Genomic DNA, 15,874 nt, shown 5'->3' on the forward strand with positions numbered 1-15,874 from the left:
AAATGAGAAGTACGCATGAAACAGTAGAAGAAGAATATCTTCTACTGTATCTTCTACTCTATCTTCTACACCTGAGAGGTGTGCAGCCAAAGCCCATAAGGCACATTCCCATTCACTGCAGAGGATCCACTGATGAGCAAGTGATGTAATGCTTAATTTCTCCAAATCTGTTCCCATGAAGAAACATCTTCATCTACATCTTGGATTGCCTTAGGCCGAGTAGATTTTCAGCAAATCCTCACTTTTGGATCAACTTAGCCTATAGGCTTTTCAGCAAAACATAAAACAAATATAAAACTCAAAATTCATAAAAAGAGAAGATTCTTTTGGCCAACAAATACTGTAATTAAATTTTATCAACGTATAACATGTCACATGAAATTTATTTAAAAAAGTATCCTGAAATAGTTCTAATCTATCTTCATTATACAGTATATTGTTAACTTTTGCTTGAATGCATGTCAGTGCTGTTTTATTGTTTTCACTTGTTTACCCAATGCCTATAGCAAAAAATATCATATTGTTATTTTAAATTGGATGAGTGATTTCATTACATTATACATTTTGACTCAAAACCTCATATTTACGGAGTTAAAACATGTCTGACAACTTCCCTTGTGATAACTAGCCCCAGTCTCCCATATAAGTGCTCACTACATGAGTTTGTTATTTATGAGTCAACCAAAAGGAAACAAAAAAGGATGAAAGGGGGAAAAGAGAAAAGATACACGGGAGATTAGGACAGAAACACAAATACAGCGACGGAGAGAAACGTGGCTGGAGAGGGAGTAAAAGACAACTAATGAGAGAAGACCTGAGTGAGAACGAGAGAGGGCTTCTATAGTTTTCATTATGTGGGTTATGCTGCAGTGACAAATTTAGAGTGGCCTGATTTTCTTGAGTCACTGATCCCTGGGTAACAGCAGTAGTCCATGCCACACTGCCAATGTCCTGACCGCACGAAGACTTGGTCACACACACTTACACACCACACTCGTGTCAGGGACACACCACTTGACCAACCTGAGAGAACAGCCTCTCATCAAGGGATCGTCAGATTGCAAACCAAGCACATTAGCAAATTCACTTCTGTCAACAAACATAAATCCTGAAGATTATCAGTTGGCACTCCAGGACTAACTGGATCCAATGGAATGCCTTCGGATGTGTGTTACAGTATGAAAAAATTCCAACAAAGACTGAGATGATATCATTTTAAATATAAACCCCTTCATGAATAGAGATAAAAATGGATAAGCTCCACCCCTTTCCCATTAACCAGAGAGAACTCTGTGGATTACATGATGATAAGGGAGATCTTTAATGGAAAAAAAAATCCACCTAGTAATTTTGACTTGCTTTTCACAAAAAAAATTGTGAATTCACTGTTTTAATTTTCTGCAAAAATGAAGACATCTGAAAACAGCAGTGATAGTGTCCCATCACATCTTGGTTTATTTTAATTTTTCCATTCTTTTAGTGCCAGTTAAACAATCACCCAGTGTTTTCAGAGATGGCAAATGAGAATCGAAGACAAAAAAAGGACTGTCCTCATTACCTTCCCTGCCATACTTTAATCAAAACAGACCCTTCGAGGTAAAAATCCTAGATACCAGTAAAAGCAGCACCGTCACAACATCAGACAAAAAGAGCCGAGCTGTTCAAACTCCTCGGTGTGCATGCAGCGCAATGGACCAGACACTTGTGTGACTTCATGCGCTAACCGCTCTCAGACAACAAAGGAGTATGTCTGGACAAGGAATACGTCACCTGCTGCGGTCAAGGTGCCTGTGCCAGAGTGACGGGAAAACAAACGACTTGGAGTGAACATTTGACACCTCAACAAAGAACAGACAGCCACTTTCAATGCTTTCTATGCTCAAATGATTTTATTGACCGTTTCTGATTTCAGAGGTCGTTGGCTTGTTAAACCGCTCTGTGCATTGCTGTCATTGATAAACTAGCACCATATTATTTATTAGTACACATAAAGCTGTCATAATCATTACATCCATCCCGTTTTAATGCATCCTATATCGTAACCCCATTCTCCATGCCTTTTTTCATCCCCTGCTCTCCAGCTCTTCAACCAATCAGGCACTTTCACTGGTTCATAGTGTTGCGTCATCATAGCAACAGCTGACGTATGCAAAAAAACTACCCCAAAAGTTTTTTGCATGTTTGAAGGCATGTGGTTTGATTATGTGTTTGTGTGGCTCTTTGTGCTTTTTAACATTTAAATAGTTATGCCATGCGGGAACAACTGCAATGAAAAAATGTCAATAAAAGTCCAGTCCACCCAGGCAGCCTGTTTTTACCGTTACTAGCTAACCATGTACGAACGCTTTGCTTTGTAACAGGTCTGTGTGTCCCTCTCCTTAATCAACATTTCCTCACGTCATCTCTTATTTGTCTGCAGCCTCATCCGTTGCATTCTCTCCATCATCTTCCTGCTTTGCTTCTCTTGATTCGCCCTTGCCCATCCTGACAGCAAAGAGAAACACCTCTTCCCCTGTGTCGCTCTCTCTCATTCTCATCTCCCTCTTCACACCTCTCTCTCTCCTCATCCTTTTCTCCCCCTCCATCCCTCATTCCTCTCCTTCTCGCTCTTTGTCCCTCTATCTGTGCAGCCCAGAGTTGCTATAGAAACTAATCTATTCGAAATAGGAGGGAAGGGAAATTATTTCTCGCTGCTTCCTACTCTTCCCCCATTTCACTCCATTCTCGGCCACCGGGTCTCATCTTCCGCAGCATTTATACAGTTGATTTTAACATTATTTATTTGCGCGACTCGCTGCCGGAGCTATTGTTGCCATGACTACTGTGGGAACATTGACATAATATTACATACAGAGACCATGGCAACCTCAAGGGTCATCAGCAGAGTGCTATGCTAATGCTTGGATGGACTGTCCACTTCCAATGGGCCGAGGCTTGAAGTATTACTTAATACCTCACAGACGTCCTTTAAATGCACTAAATATTTGGCTTTCCAAAGAAATATCAAGAGACTGGGAATGCCAGATGTGTTTTGTGTGTGTGTGTGTGCTCGTGTATACCAGACATTAAACTCGCTCTCAGAAGACAGAGAGAGAATTTATTGCCGTTTCATCATATGCCTTTTATTTTATGACTTTGACATGCTTTGATGCAAAAGAATGGAAAACACTAGTCATATAAAACTCAACTGAGAGAATCTCCTTCAATGCTGATCTAAAGAGGAACAATGCTGATGAGCAACTAATGTCTGATTGGTATTTACACTCTCTTAATGTATTCATCACTAGCTTCATGTAAACATGAAACACAACGTTCACAACCCGTTTTACTCAACTGAATCAATTTTACAGATCTCAACTGTTGCTAGGGATGGGACGATAACCGGTTTTATTGATAACCGTGATAAAATGTGCTGAAGGTTAGTAATATCGTTTAAAAATGAATTATCATTAAAACCGTGTTTGATTATCGCGGTTTTAATAACTCACTATTAAATCATGTCCAGCCAGCAACAGTCTGACGCAAGCGCAGCGCACAATGTTTTTTTTGTTTTTTTTCGAGAAGGAATGGCGAAAGTCAGTGACTTTTCTATGCTTTTCTATGCTTCTACACTTTTCATTGTAAGGAAGGAAATGCCACAGAATTTAATCTTTCTTTAAATTAAGTGCATAGAGTTGCTTATTTTATTAGTTGTTTGTTGATTATTAAATATAAAACTTGCTGAAATGTTTTCAGTGTGAGCATCAACTATTTTTGAACACTTTCATCTCGTTTCAACAAAACCGTGATAATATTGATAATCGTGATAATTTTAGTCACTATAATCGTGATATTAAATTTTCATACCGTCCCATCCCTAACTGTTGCACTCTTAAACCACTTTCACACTGCACGTCGGACCCGGCATATTGCCGGAACATTGCCAGGACGCCTTCTGTGTGGAAGCAAACACGTCCCGGGATTGATTCCGGCATTGAAACCGGGTCGGGGACCTAGTAACATTGCCGGGTTCAACCCGGGAAGAGCGCTGTGTGAACAAAAGCCAGATCTAATGCCGTGTCGAAGCGATGACACACGTTATTGCGCGACTCTTTTACCAGCTGTTTTGAAGGAAGATCAACGTTTGCGACGAAAAAATATGTGCAAACTGTAATGAAGCAGAGATCAGTTAGTTCCTCACTTTCCGCGCTGATGCCGAGATCGTTTGCTTGCTTCAGTGAAAGTATAACATGCCTAGTGTTTTCGACTCCTACATTACACGTCACACACTGATGTCACGTGTCGTTACGGCAAAATATAGCGACCCGGGAACAATTGCCGTAACACTTTACCCGTGCCGGAATGGCAGTGTGAAAGGGGCTCAACTGAGTGAATAGTGAAAAGTGGACGTCACATCCCAGAATGGAAACTAGTAGTTGGAGGAGTAGTTGTTTCAGACGTGAAGCAAGTTACTAGCGTTTGATATAAGATTATGAAATCAAAGATTTTTGCTGTCATTTTACAAGGTTCAATTTGTTAACATTAGTTACTGCATTAGGTATCAAAGCAACAATGAACAACACTTTTACAGCATTTAGTAATCAACTAATTTTACATGTCAAGATAGTTTGAATTTGAATAATGTTGGTAACCAAACAGTTGATGGTAGCTATTGACGTCCATAGTAAATTTCATTTAGTGGCTACCGTCAACTGTTTGTTTACCAACATTCTTCAAAATATCATCTTTTGTGCTCAGAACAAGAAGCTTATACATGTTTGGGAAACTTGAGGGTGAGTAAAGTAAAGAAAGGAAAGGACATGACGTGTGGCCAAGTATGGTGACCCATTCACAGAATTTGTGCTCTTCATTTAACCCATCCAAGCACACACACACACACACACACACACACACACAGCAGTGAGTAGTGAACACACACACACCCGGAGCAGTGGGCAGTCATTTTTGCTGCAGTGCCAGAGGATTAGTTGGGGGTTCGGTGCCTTGCTCAAGGGTCTCACCTCAGTCATGGTAATGAAGGTGGAAGACTGGTTATTCACTCCCCCCAAACGATAATCCCTGCAGGTACTGAGACTCAAACCTGCAACCTTTGGATTACAAGTCCAACTCTCTAACCATTAGGCCACAACTAAAGGTGGCCTAAAGGATGACAGAATGAGCATTTTCAGGTTAACTATCCCTTTAATTGAACATAATTATTAAGTGTAAACTATATTTTCAATAAGCCAAGAAACATGCTTTAGGAAAGTCAAATGGGCCATTTTGATTTCATGTTGACTTTAGAGTAGAAAAAAAGACACTTACAAAGCGTCTTTGTATTGAGTCAGCACTGAAAACAGCTAGAGTTTTAACAGCGCTACATTTTGGTCTTCAACCTCACCGGGTGACCGGTAATAATGCTTTTGATGCAGAACGCCTCGCTGTCCCCCCTAACTGTGAACAGCTTTTATTGCAGGCCGGCTGATTGGCCGAATTCGACGATCAGCCCTCCCTGATCTGAAAACTTCAGAGAACAAGAAATGACATCATCATCATCAGCAACATTCCATTGCAGTGGGGGAGGGGTGTCTGAAAAACTCCCCAACACACACACAGATAAACACACACACACACACACACAGAGGAGAATCTCATCAGTGTCTACAGTACAGAGTGGCCTCTTCATCATGCGCTGTCTTTTAATTCATGTGCTTCTCCATCTCTCCTTCTGTCTCTCTCTATTTCACTCCCTCTCTTTTTTTTCTTCTGTCCCTGTTTCCCTCTCCCATTCCGTGATCCCTCCCCCTCTCCTCTGACTACAGGAATGTAAGAAACACATCTGGAACTTATTAGAAAGAGGGAAGGGGGAAAACTAACTGGGGGATGGAAAGAGGGAGAAGGGAAAAATGAGAAGACTGAGGGAGTGAGGAACGACAAAAGAATGAAAAGCAGAGCGAGGGCCAGAACAAGGACTCTTTTTAAAGACACAGTTCAGCAGAAAATATAAATTCTGTCATTATTTACTTGCCCCCATATCTCTTTGTTGACCTGTTTGTCTTACTTTCTATCGCAAAACTCAAAAGGTGCAATTATGCATAAAGTTAGAGTTGGTTTCTGTCCATACAGTTACAAAGAATGGGATCTGGAGCTTTTAAGCTTCAACAAGAACACAAAAACACATTAAAAGTGTCAAAAGAAGTCTATATCACTTATATATATGTTATATATAAGAGCTGTTATAATGGAGCTGTGGTCTCCATTGATCCAAGAAAACATTAAACAGTGTGTTATCATATATTTTAAGGATTAAGTACTACTAGGTTATCTAAGACAGACTTTGCGAAATAAATGAATAAATAAAATAAATAAACAAAATAACTTCTAGCGTTTACATGACATTTAAAAAAATCAATTTATTAATTTCTGACAAATACAACTGAGTCAGATCTGATTCATTCTAATTCATGAACAAATCACTCTCACACTGGGTTTAGTGAACCGGATCAACTGAATCATTGAAAAGAGCTGACTAGATTATGAATAATGTTCACAATTAAAACATTATTATGTATTTTATAGTGCTTTTGCATCCTTTTGAGGCTTGAAAAAGATAGTTACTACTGCTGCATGGAAAAATGCCCAGTTCATTCCTCAAATTCTCTTTTTGTGTTCTACAGAAAAAGATATTGCAGAAAGTTCAGGGGGAAAAAACTCAGAATGACATGAGAGAACAAGAAGGAATTTTCATTTTCGGTTGAACTATTTCTTTAAAACATGAAAAAAAACAGCTAATGCTGAAAAAACACAATGTGCATTGTGAATGAATGGAAGGCTGTTCATGTGAAGGGAAACATGGCATGTTCAAAATCGTTTTAATGGGAAGGGATGTGGGAGCCCCTAAAAGATTCGAGGGGGGTTCAAAGATCCTCGTCTAAGCCGGGCCTTTGAACCCCCCCCCCATATTCATTGGAGGCAAGAGAAAGAGAGAGATCGGAGAAGAGAGGGTGCGAGCAGCCTCTTCTATGAGAGCAGTCAGGCATGAGTAATAATGCCTTTCTCTCCCTCTGGCCTAAAGCACTCCCTCCTCCAGCACCCCCTTCACCAACCCACCCCCCAACAACAACAAAAAGAAAACTCCAATCTTTGTCAATTCAGTCCCTCAACTTCACACACCTGTCCCCAGTGCCGTCTTTTCTTACAGACTCACCTCCAGACACAACAAACCACTAGCTTTCATTAGGAAAATGAAAATCTACCTATTTGCAAAATCAACTAGTCAGTGGGTTAGCTGAACAATGACTTTCCTTATTAGCCTTAAAGTTGCATTGAACCAGAAGTAGCAAAAAAAGAAATTCTTCCATACTGTAACACAATCGAGTAAAACAAATCATTGAAAAAGAAAAAGAGGTCAGGTGGGGACATGGATCTAACATCAGTTACAATACAAGCTGGTTGACTGTAAGAAAGAGTCAGGGTTTAAATCCAGCATACGTTATTAGAGAAGTCTGTCATTTTCACACAAAAAAAATTGAGCTATGACATTCTGATTAAGATATGCAAGGTCAAAATCAATTCAAAAGTAAACATATTCAACCAAAACATGAACCTAAAACAAAAAATGAAACATAAGCAAATGAAAAGAGTGGAGTCGAAAACTGAAAAGTAAAAAATGCAGTGCTCATGCAAGAATGATTAAAAAGACCAAACACTGCAATTTCCATTACTACATAATAATATGCACGATAACCTACAGACTACAAAACAATCCCTCAATCAGATCTCATCTTTAAAAGATAGTTCACCCAAACATCTCAATTCTGTCATCACTTACTCATGTTGTTATAAATCAGTATGGCTTTCTTTCTGTGGAAAATTTTTAATTTTCTTTCTGTGGAAAATTTTTAATTAACAATTTAGTCTACTGTATGGACTAAAAGATACATTTCTCAAAATATCTTCTTTTATGTTCTACAGAAGAAAGCAAGACAGACAGATTTCCCCCTCGCAACAATTCACACAAAATGTATCATTATTTACTCTCTCTCATGAGGAACAGGCTGAAAGTTATATGTTGATACTCTTCCCTTCTGCAAAAGATCTGAAATCTCATTCTCAGTCATGCTCAGATACAAAAACGTTGAAGCAGTGCGGCACACTACTGACACAAAGAGACACTGGTTGAGCATACATGATGGAGAATGGGACCATAATTTCACTCTCCAATTTCAGTTTGTTACACAAAGCCTAAAATTTTGGAAAATGGCCCAAAACAAGTCCCCAAACTTTATTACCGGTATGTTTATGGTGTTTTTGGAGCTTAACAGATTCTTTTGCACTGTATGAAAATTCTTTAAAATCCTCCTTAAGTGTTCAATGGGAAAAAAGCGGTCTGCAAAGGGGTTTGGAATAACATGTTAGACAGTAAATGAGACGCTTCATTACAAATAGAGCAGTTGGGCTCAATACAGCTCATGGAGATCCACCTTCAGTTCTAACCCTGCTCATACACACCTGCCTGTAATTTCCGAGTGAAACTGAAGACCAGCTGTTTCCCACAGACTTACACTCTATGTGCGGCGGCACTTCCCCCAGGGGAGATTTATATATATGTGTGTGATATACAAATACAAAACAGCAGTCAGGCTGATTGAAAATGCAAATTCACTCTGTGCCAGCAGGAGGCACTTTTGAAGCAGCAGAACTAGTGGCTTCCCCGGTAGGGGCTGTAAACAAAGCAGTCCATGCGCTCATGAACGCTACTTTATCAGGCATTATAGGAAAGATTAAATAAATGGCATCAAAACTATTCTGAAGACAAACAGTTTCCTTCAAAGATACATTCATATAAAAACACCCGTGCTGCATTTTGACTTTAAAACGTGCAGTGCTCATATTTATTCAACAAAGTCAAAGCATTTTGGAAAATCTATTTGTGGCGATCAGTGTTGTTGATAATGGCGGGCCGCCACAAATAAGCAATGTATGGGAAACATTGAGATGGTTCAGGTGAGTTTGATTAGAGATGGAACTCAGCTCGGCACGAACACATATCCATGAACAGAAGCTGAATATCCACTTCTGCACATTCATTCCACAGCACTATGAGGTAAATTGTGGGGGTAAAAAGTAGCTTTATTTCTTCTTTATTTACAGATTTAGATTGAGCTGTAAAGCGATTTAAAAACTTACATGTCCTACCTACCCACCATACTGATACTATCGGAAATCATGCTGATGCCACACAAATGCCCACGGTCACCCTACTGACATGACATATGGATTCCTTAAAGGCAAATCTTTTAAAAATGGGTATAAAGCATGCATAATAAAAATTCACAATATTAAGACCTACAACAGCATTTGGTCTTACATTAAACAAAGTTCTTAGATTGTAAAGGGTTAACAATATAGGGCATGCCTGTACACCAGTGTCACCGTGTGATTCATGAGACTCTGCAGGTTTTATTAGAGGTATTGCTTCTTAATGACTCCTGGCTGCCAGGATGGAGTGGGTCTGATGCTTAAACTCACATTACAACAGTTTGTCACTGTAAAATGATAGACCTCTTCTTTATAAACAAGTACACAATGCACAAATAAAATAACAACTGACAAGTTTAAGGGTGCCTGACAAACCCATAATGAACATGATAGAAATAAATATACCGCTCAGGAAACTGAAACAGACAAGTTAATATCTCTGATCTGCAACCCGATCAAATTTCTAATGCATATGAAAATAAAGTGCACACAGAAGGATCAAAATAATATGTAGCGAGTTCAAACATAACAACAAAGAACATCCGTTACAGTATGTGCAGATGCAGTCGCACAACAATCTCACTGAGGCAGGTTACTATGTTTCACAATGTGTGTTTAATGTTGACCTATATATTACTATACTGCGTACAGCACCATCAAACAGTTATTAGGAAGACAATGTCTGCATTGTTGTGAAGTCATCACAATTGCCCTTTCTAAGCTTACAAAAGTCATTAGAGTAATCCACCTCTTTAAAAAGATATCTGAAGGGCCAACTTACATGCACAGTCATGTTGCTCTGTAAGAGCTGAGGTGATTGACCCGAGTATATTAGCGCTCTTATTGCACCGATACCTTAGTACGTTCCACCTTAAGACACAATAGCACTAAATCATTACAAATGACATCAGTGCATGTGCATTACTGTACTAAATCATTGCAACAAAACCAGTGAGGGCAAAACTTAAATGAAAATTCAGTCATTTAAAATTCATTAAAAAAAAGAAGAAAAAAAAAAAATAAACTGTCAGTACATACAATATGCATTCTGTTTTCTACAGAGAAAATTAACTCATACAAATCTGGAACAATGCCAAGGTTGAGAACATGATGAGCAAAAATGAACAAGGTGCAAACCTGTTATGCACACTGTGCATTTCTCACTGTTTTCATTCATTCTAGTGTGTCCTGCATTATTTTATAACCTCTTTAAAAAAATGTGTGATGCTGAACAAAGCCGTGTCTGAATCCCTGGAAGACAAATCTTCCCAGATCTTTGTCGTTCAAAGCGTTTGCACAGCCATCAAGTGTCACCTGAACCCGTTTTCAAAAGGTATTTCTCGATGAATATGCATGTCTCTGCTTTAAATGCGGACCTTATGAGAATGGCTTACATCATCCGTTCTACCTTGCCGGGACATAAACACGCCCCTCACCTCTGATGGAGGGGACTGTACCTGCTCTCCCTCTCTGACTCACTCACTCACACACACACACACACACAGTGTGTGACAGTAGACAATAGGGAGGATGTCCGCATAGGCGCGATCACGGGAAAAGATGCTGTAATCTAACAGGTAGAGCTCGGTGCTGTCGCCTAGCAACTCGCTGGATGCGTTAATGCAGGCGCACCTGGATTTGCACGATGCGAGACATTAGTTATGTGCAGTAGGTTATTTGTGATCCAGCGTACCCGACTGTGAGTGTCAGACGGACGCAGATGCTGAGATTACCTGCATGACCCCGGGAAAAGCAAATGAAGTGGTGCGTTTCTTTATGCGGGTTTCTGTGAAAGAACCCCATGCGTGCGTGTGCATGAGCGTGTGCATGTGCGCGTGTCCTTTCCCCCCTCAAGCCTCTTGTCTAATTTGTATTCTCATGAAGAGAGCGTGTTTGACGGGAGGGAACGCCGCTGGCAGAGTTTCTACTCATCCCGTCATAACGGAATTGAACGACAGCACCGTTAACTCTGCGCGTGGAATGCAAAGGTCACGTTGCACCTTTATGACCGGACAGATATGAGCACTATAAAATCCTCTGCACATCTCTTCCCATTTTCTCTCTCATACACGCTCACGCATGCACTAAGTTGGAGCTCGCGCTTCATTAAACGGAGTCACGTACCTCTGTGAAAACTCAAAGCCAAACTCAGAAGCAGCAGCAGTCCCTGCATGGTTCAAATCTCCGCATGGGGAGCGTCAAAATCCCTCCAACGGTGGATTATAATCCTTCCATTCACGTGCTGGCTGTGTATTGGCACTTTTATCCCCCTGCAACTACTTTTTAACACATTTCTAGTCGTTTTTCCTCCGCCGTTCCCTCTTTTGCCCTCCTCTCTGCAACGCTCCGGTTTCTTATTAGTGGCACATTCCTTGTTCATCTCTCTCTCTCTCTCTCTCTCTCTCTCTCTCTCTCTCTATTGCTCGTGTCAGCAGCTGCTCCCTCCCTCTCTGTTTCTTTTCAGCGGTGTCCAATTCATGAGCGAATCGTCGTTCTGTTGAACTGAATCTTTTTGATGAGTCGGTTCACAAAACTGCCTGAAACAGTTTGTTTACGAATCGAATCCGAGCGGTTCTCAAACTGAGTAACCGATTCGAACATTCTTTTTCGAAGCAGAAAGTCGTTTGGGTGATGCCGGTGTGTCGTTTAAGATCACCCCCGGACATAACTACATTGATCCTTCACGTTGGTAATGTCTTTTGTATGGAGCTTATAATATGACAAAACTAATTTAATTTATATTGTGTACATTTTAATTATTGACAAGTGTCATTTAACATAGTTCTGAATTTTTTCATTTTTTTATTTTTTACTTGAATATTAAACATTTGAAATTTAACATAACTGAATATTTTATGGAGTTTTAAAAAAAGTATTTTCAAAAATCTTAGACTGCAAATATCCAGTTTTCTTTTCTTTTTTAATACAGCTTCACGTTTTCAAGATGAAGAGGAAATTCGGAACATCAAATTCTAAATTCTAAACTTCAATATGCAAAATTTCAGATCTTATAGAAAGTAGGTCAGATGTGTGGAAGAGTAGATGATCTCCGAAAAGTCAAATGAAGCGTTTGTCAATTATTAAGCTAGTTTTCTGGTGTGAGTGTGTGGTTTAAGATCTACTGATCATGAATCGCCCAGAGTTTGCCTAAGTGATTCTTAAACATTTACGATTTATATACTTATATGTTAGGTTAGCATTCTAAGCATGTGACACTATTTGTCATAGTCACTCTTGATTTTACTCCCAAGGCCCCCTACTCTCAATATCAAAACATGCAAAAATGTCATTGCTGATATTCTTCACAGCTTAAAAGTAGCTATAAAAGTACTATACAGTAACTTTAAAAAATAATCACAAATCAACCTTCCATACCAAACAAGACCACAGGGAGAAGCCAAGCCCCCGGAATGCTCACTAAAAATCTGTTGCAGTCATCCTGTTTTCAGACCATTTCAAGTTTTATTTTGACGTGACACAAAGTAGCGGTATCTAGGTGAGTTGTTTGCTTACTTTATAATTAGTCAATAACGCCATCATTTACTTCATTCAGGCTAAGAGCGCCTCTATTCAGGCAGTACACACAGGATTTATTGTATGAACCAATCATAACTGATCATTGCCTCCTCTTACATGACTTTAACCAACTAATATACATACATATATATAAAATGTGTATTATATAAGTGGAAATGAATGATTATACTGTAATGTTTGTTCACGATGCAAAACATCAGCATGGATTCCAATCACAGAATGAATGAAGCAGAATTGCATTAATAACAGGCTTTTGTATGACACTTACATCGTTTCTAGACCGGACACGAGCAGTGAGACGTGTCGCGACAAAAGACAGCAGAAGAAATGTTTTTACATAATGAGAATGCTAACATAACATATAAATATATAAACCATAAATGTTTAAGAATCACTTAGGCTACCTCTGGGAGATTCAGGTAGATCTTGAACCACACGCTCACACCAAAACAATAAAATGCTGTGTTTGACTTCTCAGATCATCTACTCTTCCCTGTGGATTTCCTCTGACCTACTTTCTGTACTATCTGAATTTCTGCTTATTGAATTTTAGAATATTTAATTTGATGTTCCAAATTTCCTCTTCATCTTGAAAACTTGAAGCTATATTTTAAAAAAAACTGCATATTTAAAAAAAAAACTGCATATCTGCTGTCTGAGATTTCAAAACAAAAAAAATGCTATTTGAAAATACAAAATACAAAAATTATTTCAAATGTTTAATATTCAAGTAAAAAAAAAATCTAATTCAGAACTATGTTAAGTGCCACATAATATTACGTTTTGTTAAATGACACTTGCCAATAATTTAAATTTGCACAATACAAATTACATTTGGTTTTGTCATATAATAAACTCCATACTTTTGACCCATATGTTCTTTGACCTGCTGTATGTCCAATCCGGGTTAACATTTCACCGAATAAATGAAGTGAGAACCGATGAGTGTATATTTTACAGAAAGCATTTTCAGAAAAGTATGGGTTTGATTGACAAAACGTATGCCTACTTGTTTTAAGAAATATTAATAAAACACAGACTTTAAAGTTTTTATGAGATTAATCATTCCTCCATCAGTTGTCGAAGCTTGTATGGTATAGTCACATAAAAAGCCGGGATGTCAAAGACGTAATGATGCTGAATGTAGATTCATATTTTATGAATAGTTTGAATGTATAATTATTTTCCCTGTAGACATGTAGCTTTATTGAAATATTTATTTAAGATATATTTTTGGATATATAAAATTATATCAACTAGAATTAAACAGCAACAACATTAAACAAGTAAATAAATGCATAGGTAGGCTATACATAGCCTACAATCATACATACATATAATAAAAGAAAAAGAAAAAGCCAGAGAGAAAAACATTTATATGAAGATGAACATTAAGAGTTATTTTTACATTTCAAAGATTGATTAATTAATTAATTAATTAATTAATACCATCTTTAAAAAAATCATTTTGGAATTCTTTAGACTTTTATTTATTTTATTTTTGTCTTTTTCGTATTTTTACGAGAATACACTACACGTTCCAAAATGTTTTGATGTAAACAAAAAATAAAATAATTATCTCTATACTTTTAAGAGCTTAAAATATTCGCTAAACTGTTTTTTGATCAGGTTCTTAAAAACGAACGTTCGAAAGAACCGATTCGCTGAACGGAGTCGAACTGCACATCGCTATTTATTGTTTTGATCAGATCAGTTCAGTTGGCCTCCCTCTCTAGAACTCCATAGCGCCAAAAAGAATAGACCTCCGCGGTTGCAAAGAAAATAAACCACCTCCTTCATGCGCATCGTACAGATTGGACTCGCATTTTTCTTATTACCGTCCTGTTGTAAGGAGAAGGATTTAGAGGGGCAGAATATTGACATATCATAGGCTAACTGATGGTCAATGGATGAACTGTAATTTGCTAGTGAACACATTTGTGAATTGAAACTTAGGGGTGGAATTACAGTTTGGCAAGGATGTTTAAGATCACTCGACTGTCAAACGTGAAACCCTGGGGTTACTATCATCTCTTTCAGAGTATCGTTTAGGCTACTGAACGCATAGCCTACATAAATTCGTGTGATCTGCCACTTGCTGGACAGAATTCAAACTACAGGACTGAATCCGGACTAGTGACCAGATTACAGGGGATATTAGTTTTGATCGAATGATAACTTTATCATTATTAGCTTCTGATATAGGCAACTTATAACCTATATCATATGGGAATAATAAATACAATTCTGGCGCATTTGTATTGCATCGTCCCTCTTATTGATAGATACATTTGTAGTTATTGGTGGCTTGGAGTATTTTATGCAAATGTTAATATTTGCTATTTAAATAATTTAATTGAAATGTCAGAATCAGATATATATCTCTGTCTCAGCATCACTGTGTTCAGCCAAAATGTCAGCCAAGAAACACAATTCTTTTAATTAATTAGCTACAATTCGAATAACAGGGTTTTACTAGAAATTCTTACTAGAACTGTTTATGTGAGAGGATTGAGTTTAGTATTAGGTGTTAGACTAACAATATATAAAATTAATATGACTGTAAAATTAAGCACTTTCATTTAAACTCATTTTAAATTACAGTGATTGGATATTCTTTTTTTTTTTTTCAATTCATCAGTTATTTAAAATGCTCTTCATTTTTCAGGGTTCACATTTCTTACATTATTCTGAATGCTTTTAGTCAATGCACAAGGATGGGAAGCTGCTTATAACACTCATATTTTCCATGTGTACACAATGCACAATAAAAGCAACTAACACGCCCCATCTGGGAGCTGCATTGCATCTCTGCCGGGACTCGAACCCGGAGCCTCTGGATTAGAAGTCCAGCGCGCTATTCCATTGCGCCACAGAGACCGAGCCAATAAAAATCGATCAGACCCGCTTTAGAGACACACTGCACAGCTTATGGCTTCACCAGCATCCAGCAGCATCAGGACCACGCTGACGCCATTCTGGTTCTCCGCGGACTGCCGCTAGGGGGAACTCTACGCACAACTAAACAGCAGTGTTGAGCCAACATGGCGGACTCCGAATGCTGTTTATACTGCTTAAATAACATTTACTTTTAGAT

General features: G+C 38.4%; 1 protein-coding gene and 1 non-coding gene across 5 annotated transcripts in view; both read right to left on the minus strand.

Moving 5' to 3' along the window:
- Positions 1 to 11,633, minus strand: part of LOC132102651 (kin of IRRE-like protein 1) — a 29,950-nt gene extending 18,317 nt beyond the window's left edge. For 2 of the 4 annotated variants that reach the window (XM_059507271.1, XM_059507272.1), the window contains exon 1: positions 11,365 to 11,632. In XM_059507271.1, the coding sequence (XP_059363254.1) occupies positions 11,365 to 11,413 (49 nt within the window). In that variant the 5' untranslated portion in view covers positions 11,414 to 11,632. Of the gene's footprint in view, positions 1 to 11,364 lie in introns of all 4 variants that reach the window. The other 2 variants (XM_059507270.1, XM_059507278.1) reach the window with 2 other exon arrangements.
- A 3,950-nt stretch (positions 11,634 to 15,583) lies between these two features.
- Positions 15,584 to 15,657, minus strand: trnar-ucu (transfer RNA arginine (anticodon UCU)). The gene has a single exon. It is a non-coding gene; the product is annotated as a tRNA-Arg (tRNA).
- Positions 15,658 to 15,874: the final 217 nt, after the last annotated feature.

The sequence above is a fragment of the Carassius carassius genome, chromosome 2 (genome assembly GCF_963082965.1).
Source record: "Carassius carassius chromosome 2, fCarCar2.1, whole genome shotgun sequence".
NCBI classification, from domain to species: domain Eukaryota; kingdom Metazoa; phylum Chordata; class Actinopteri; order Cypriniformes; family Cyprinidae; genus Carassius; species Carassius carassius.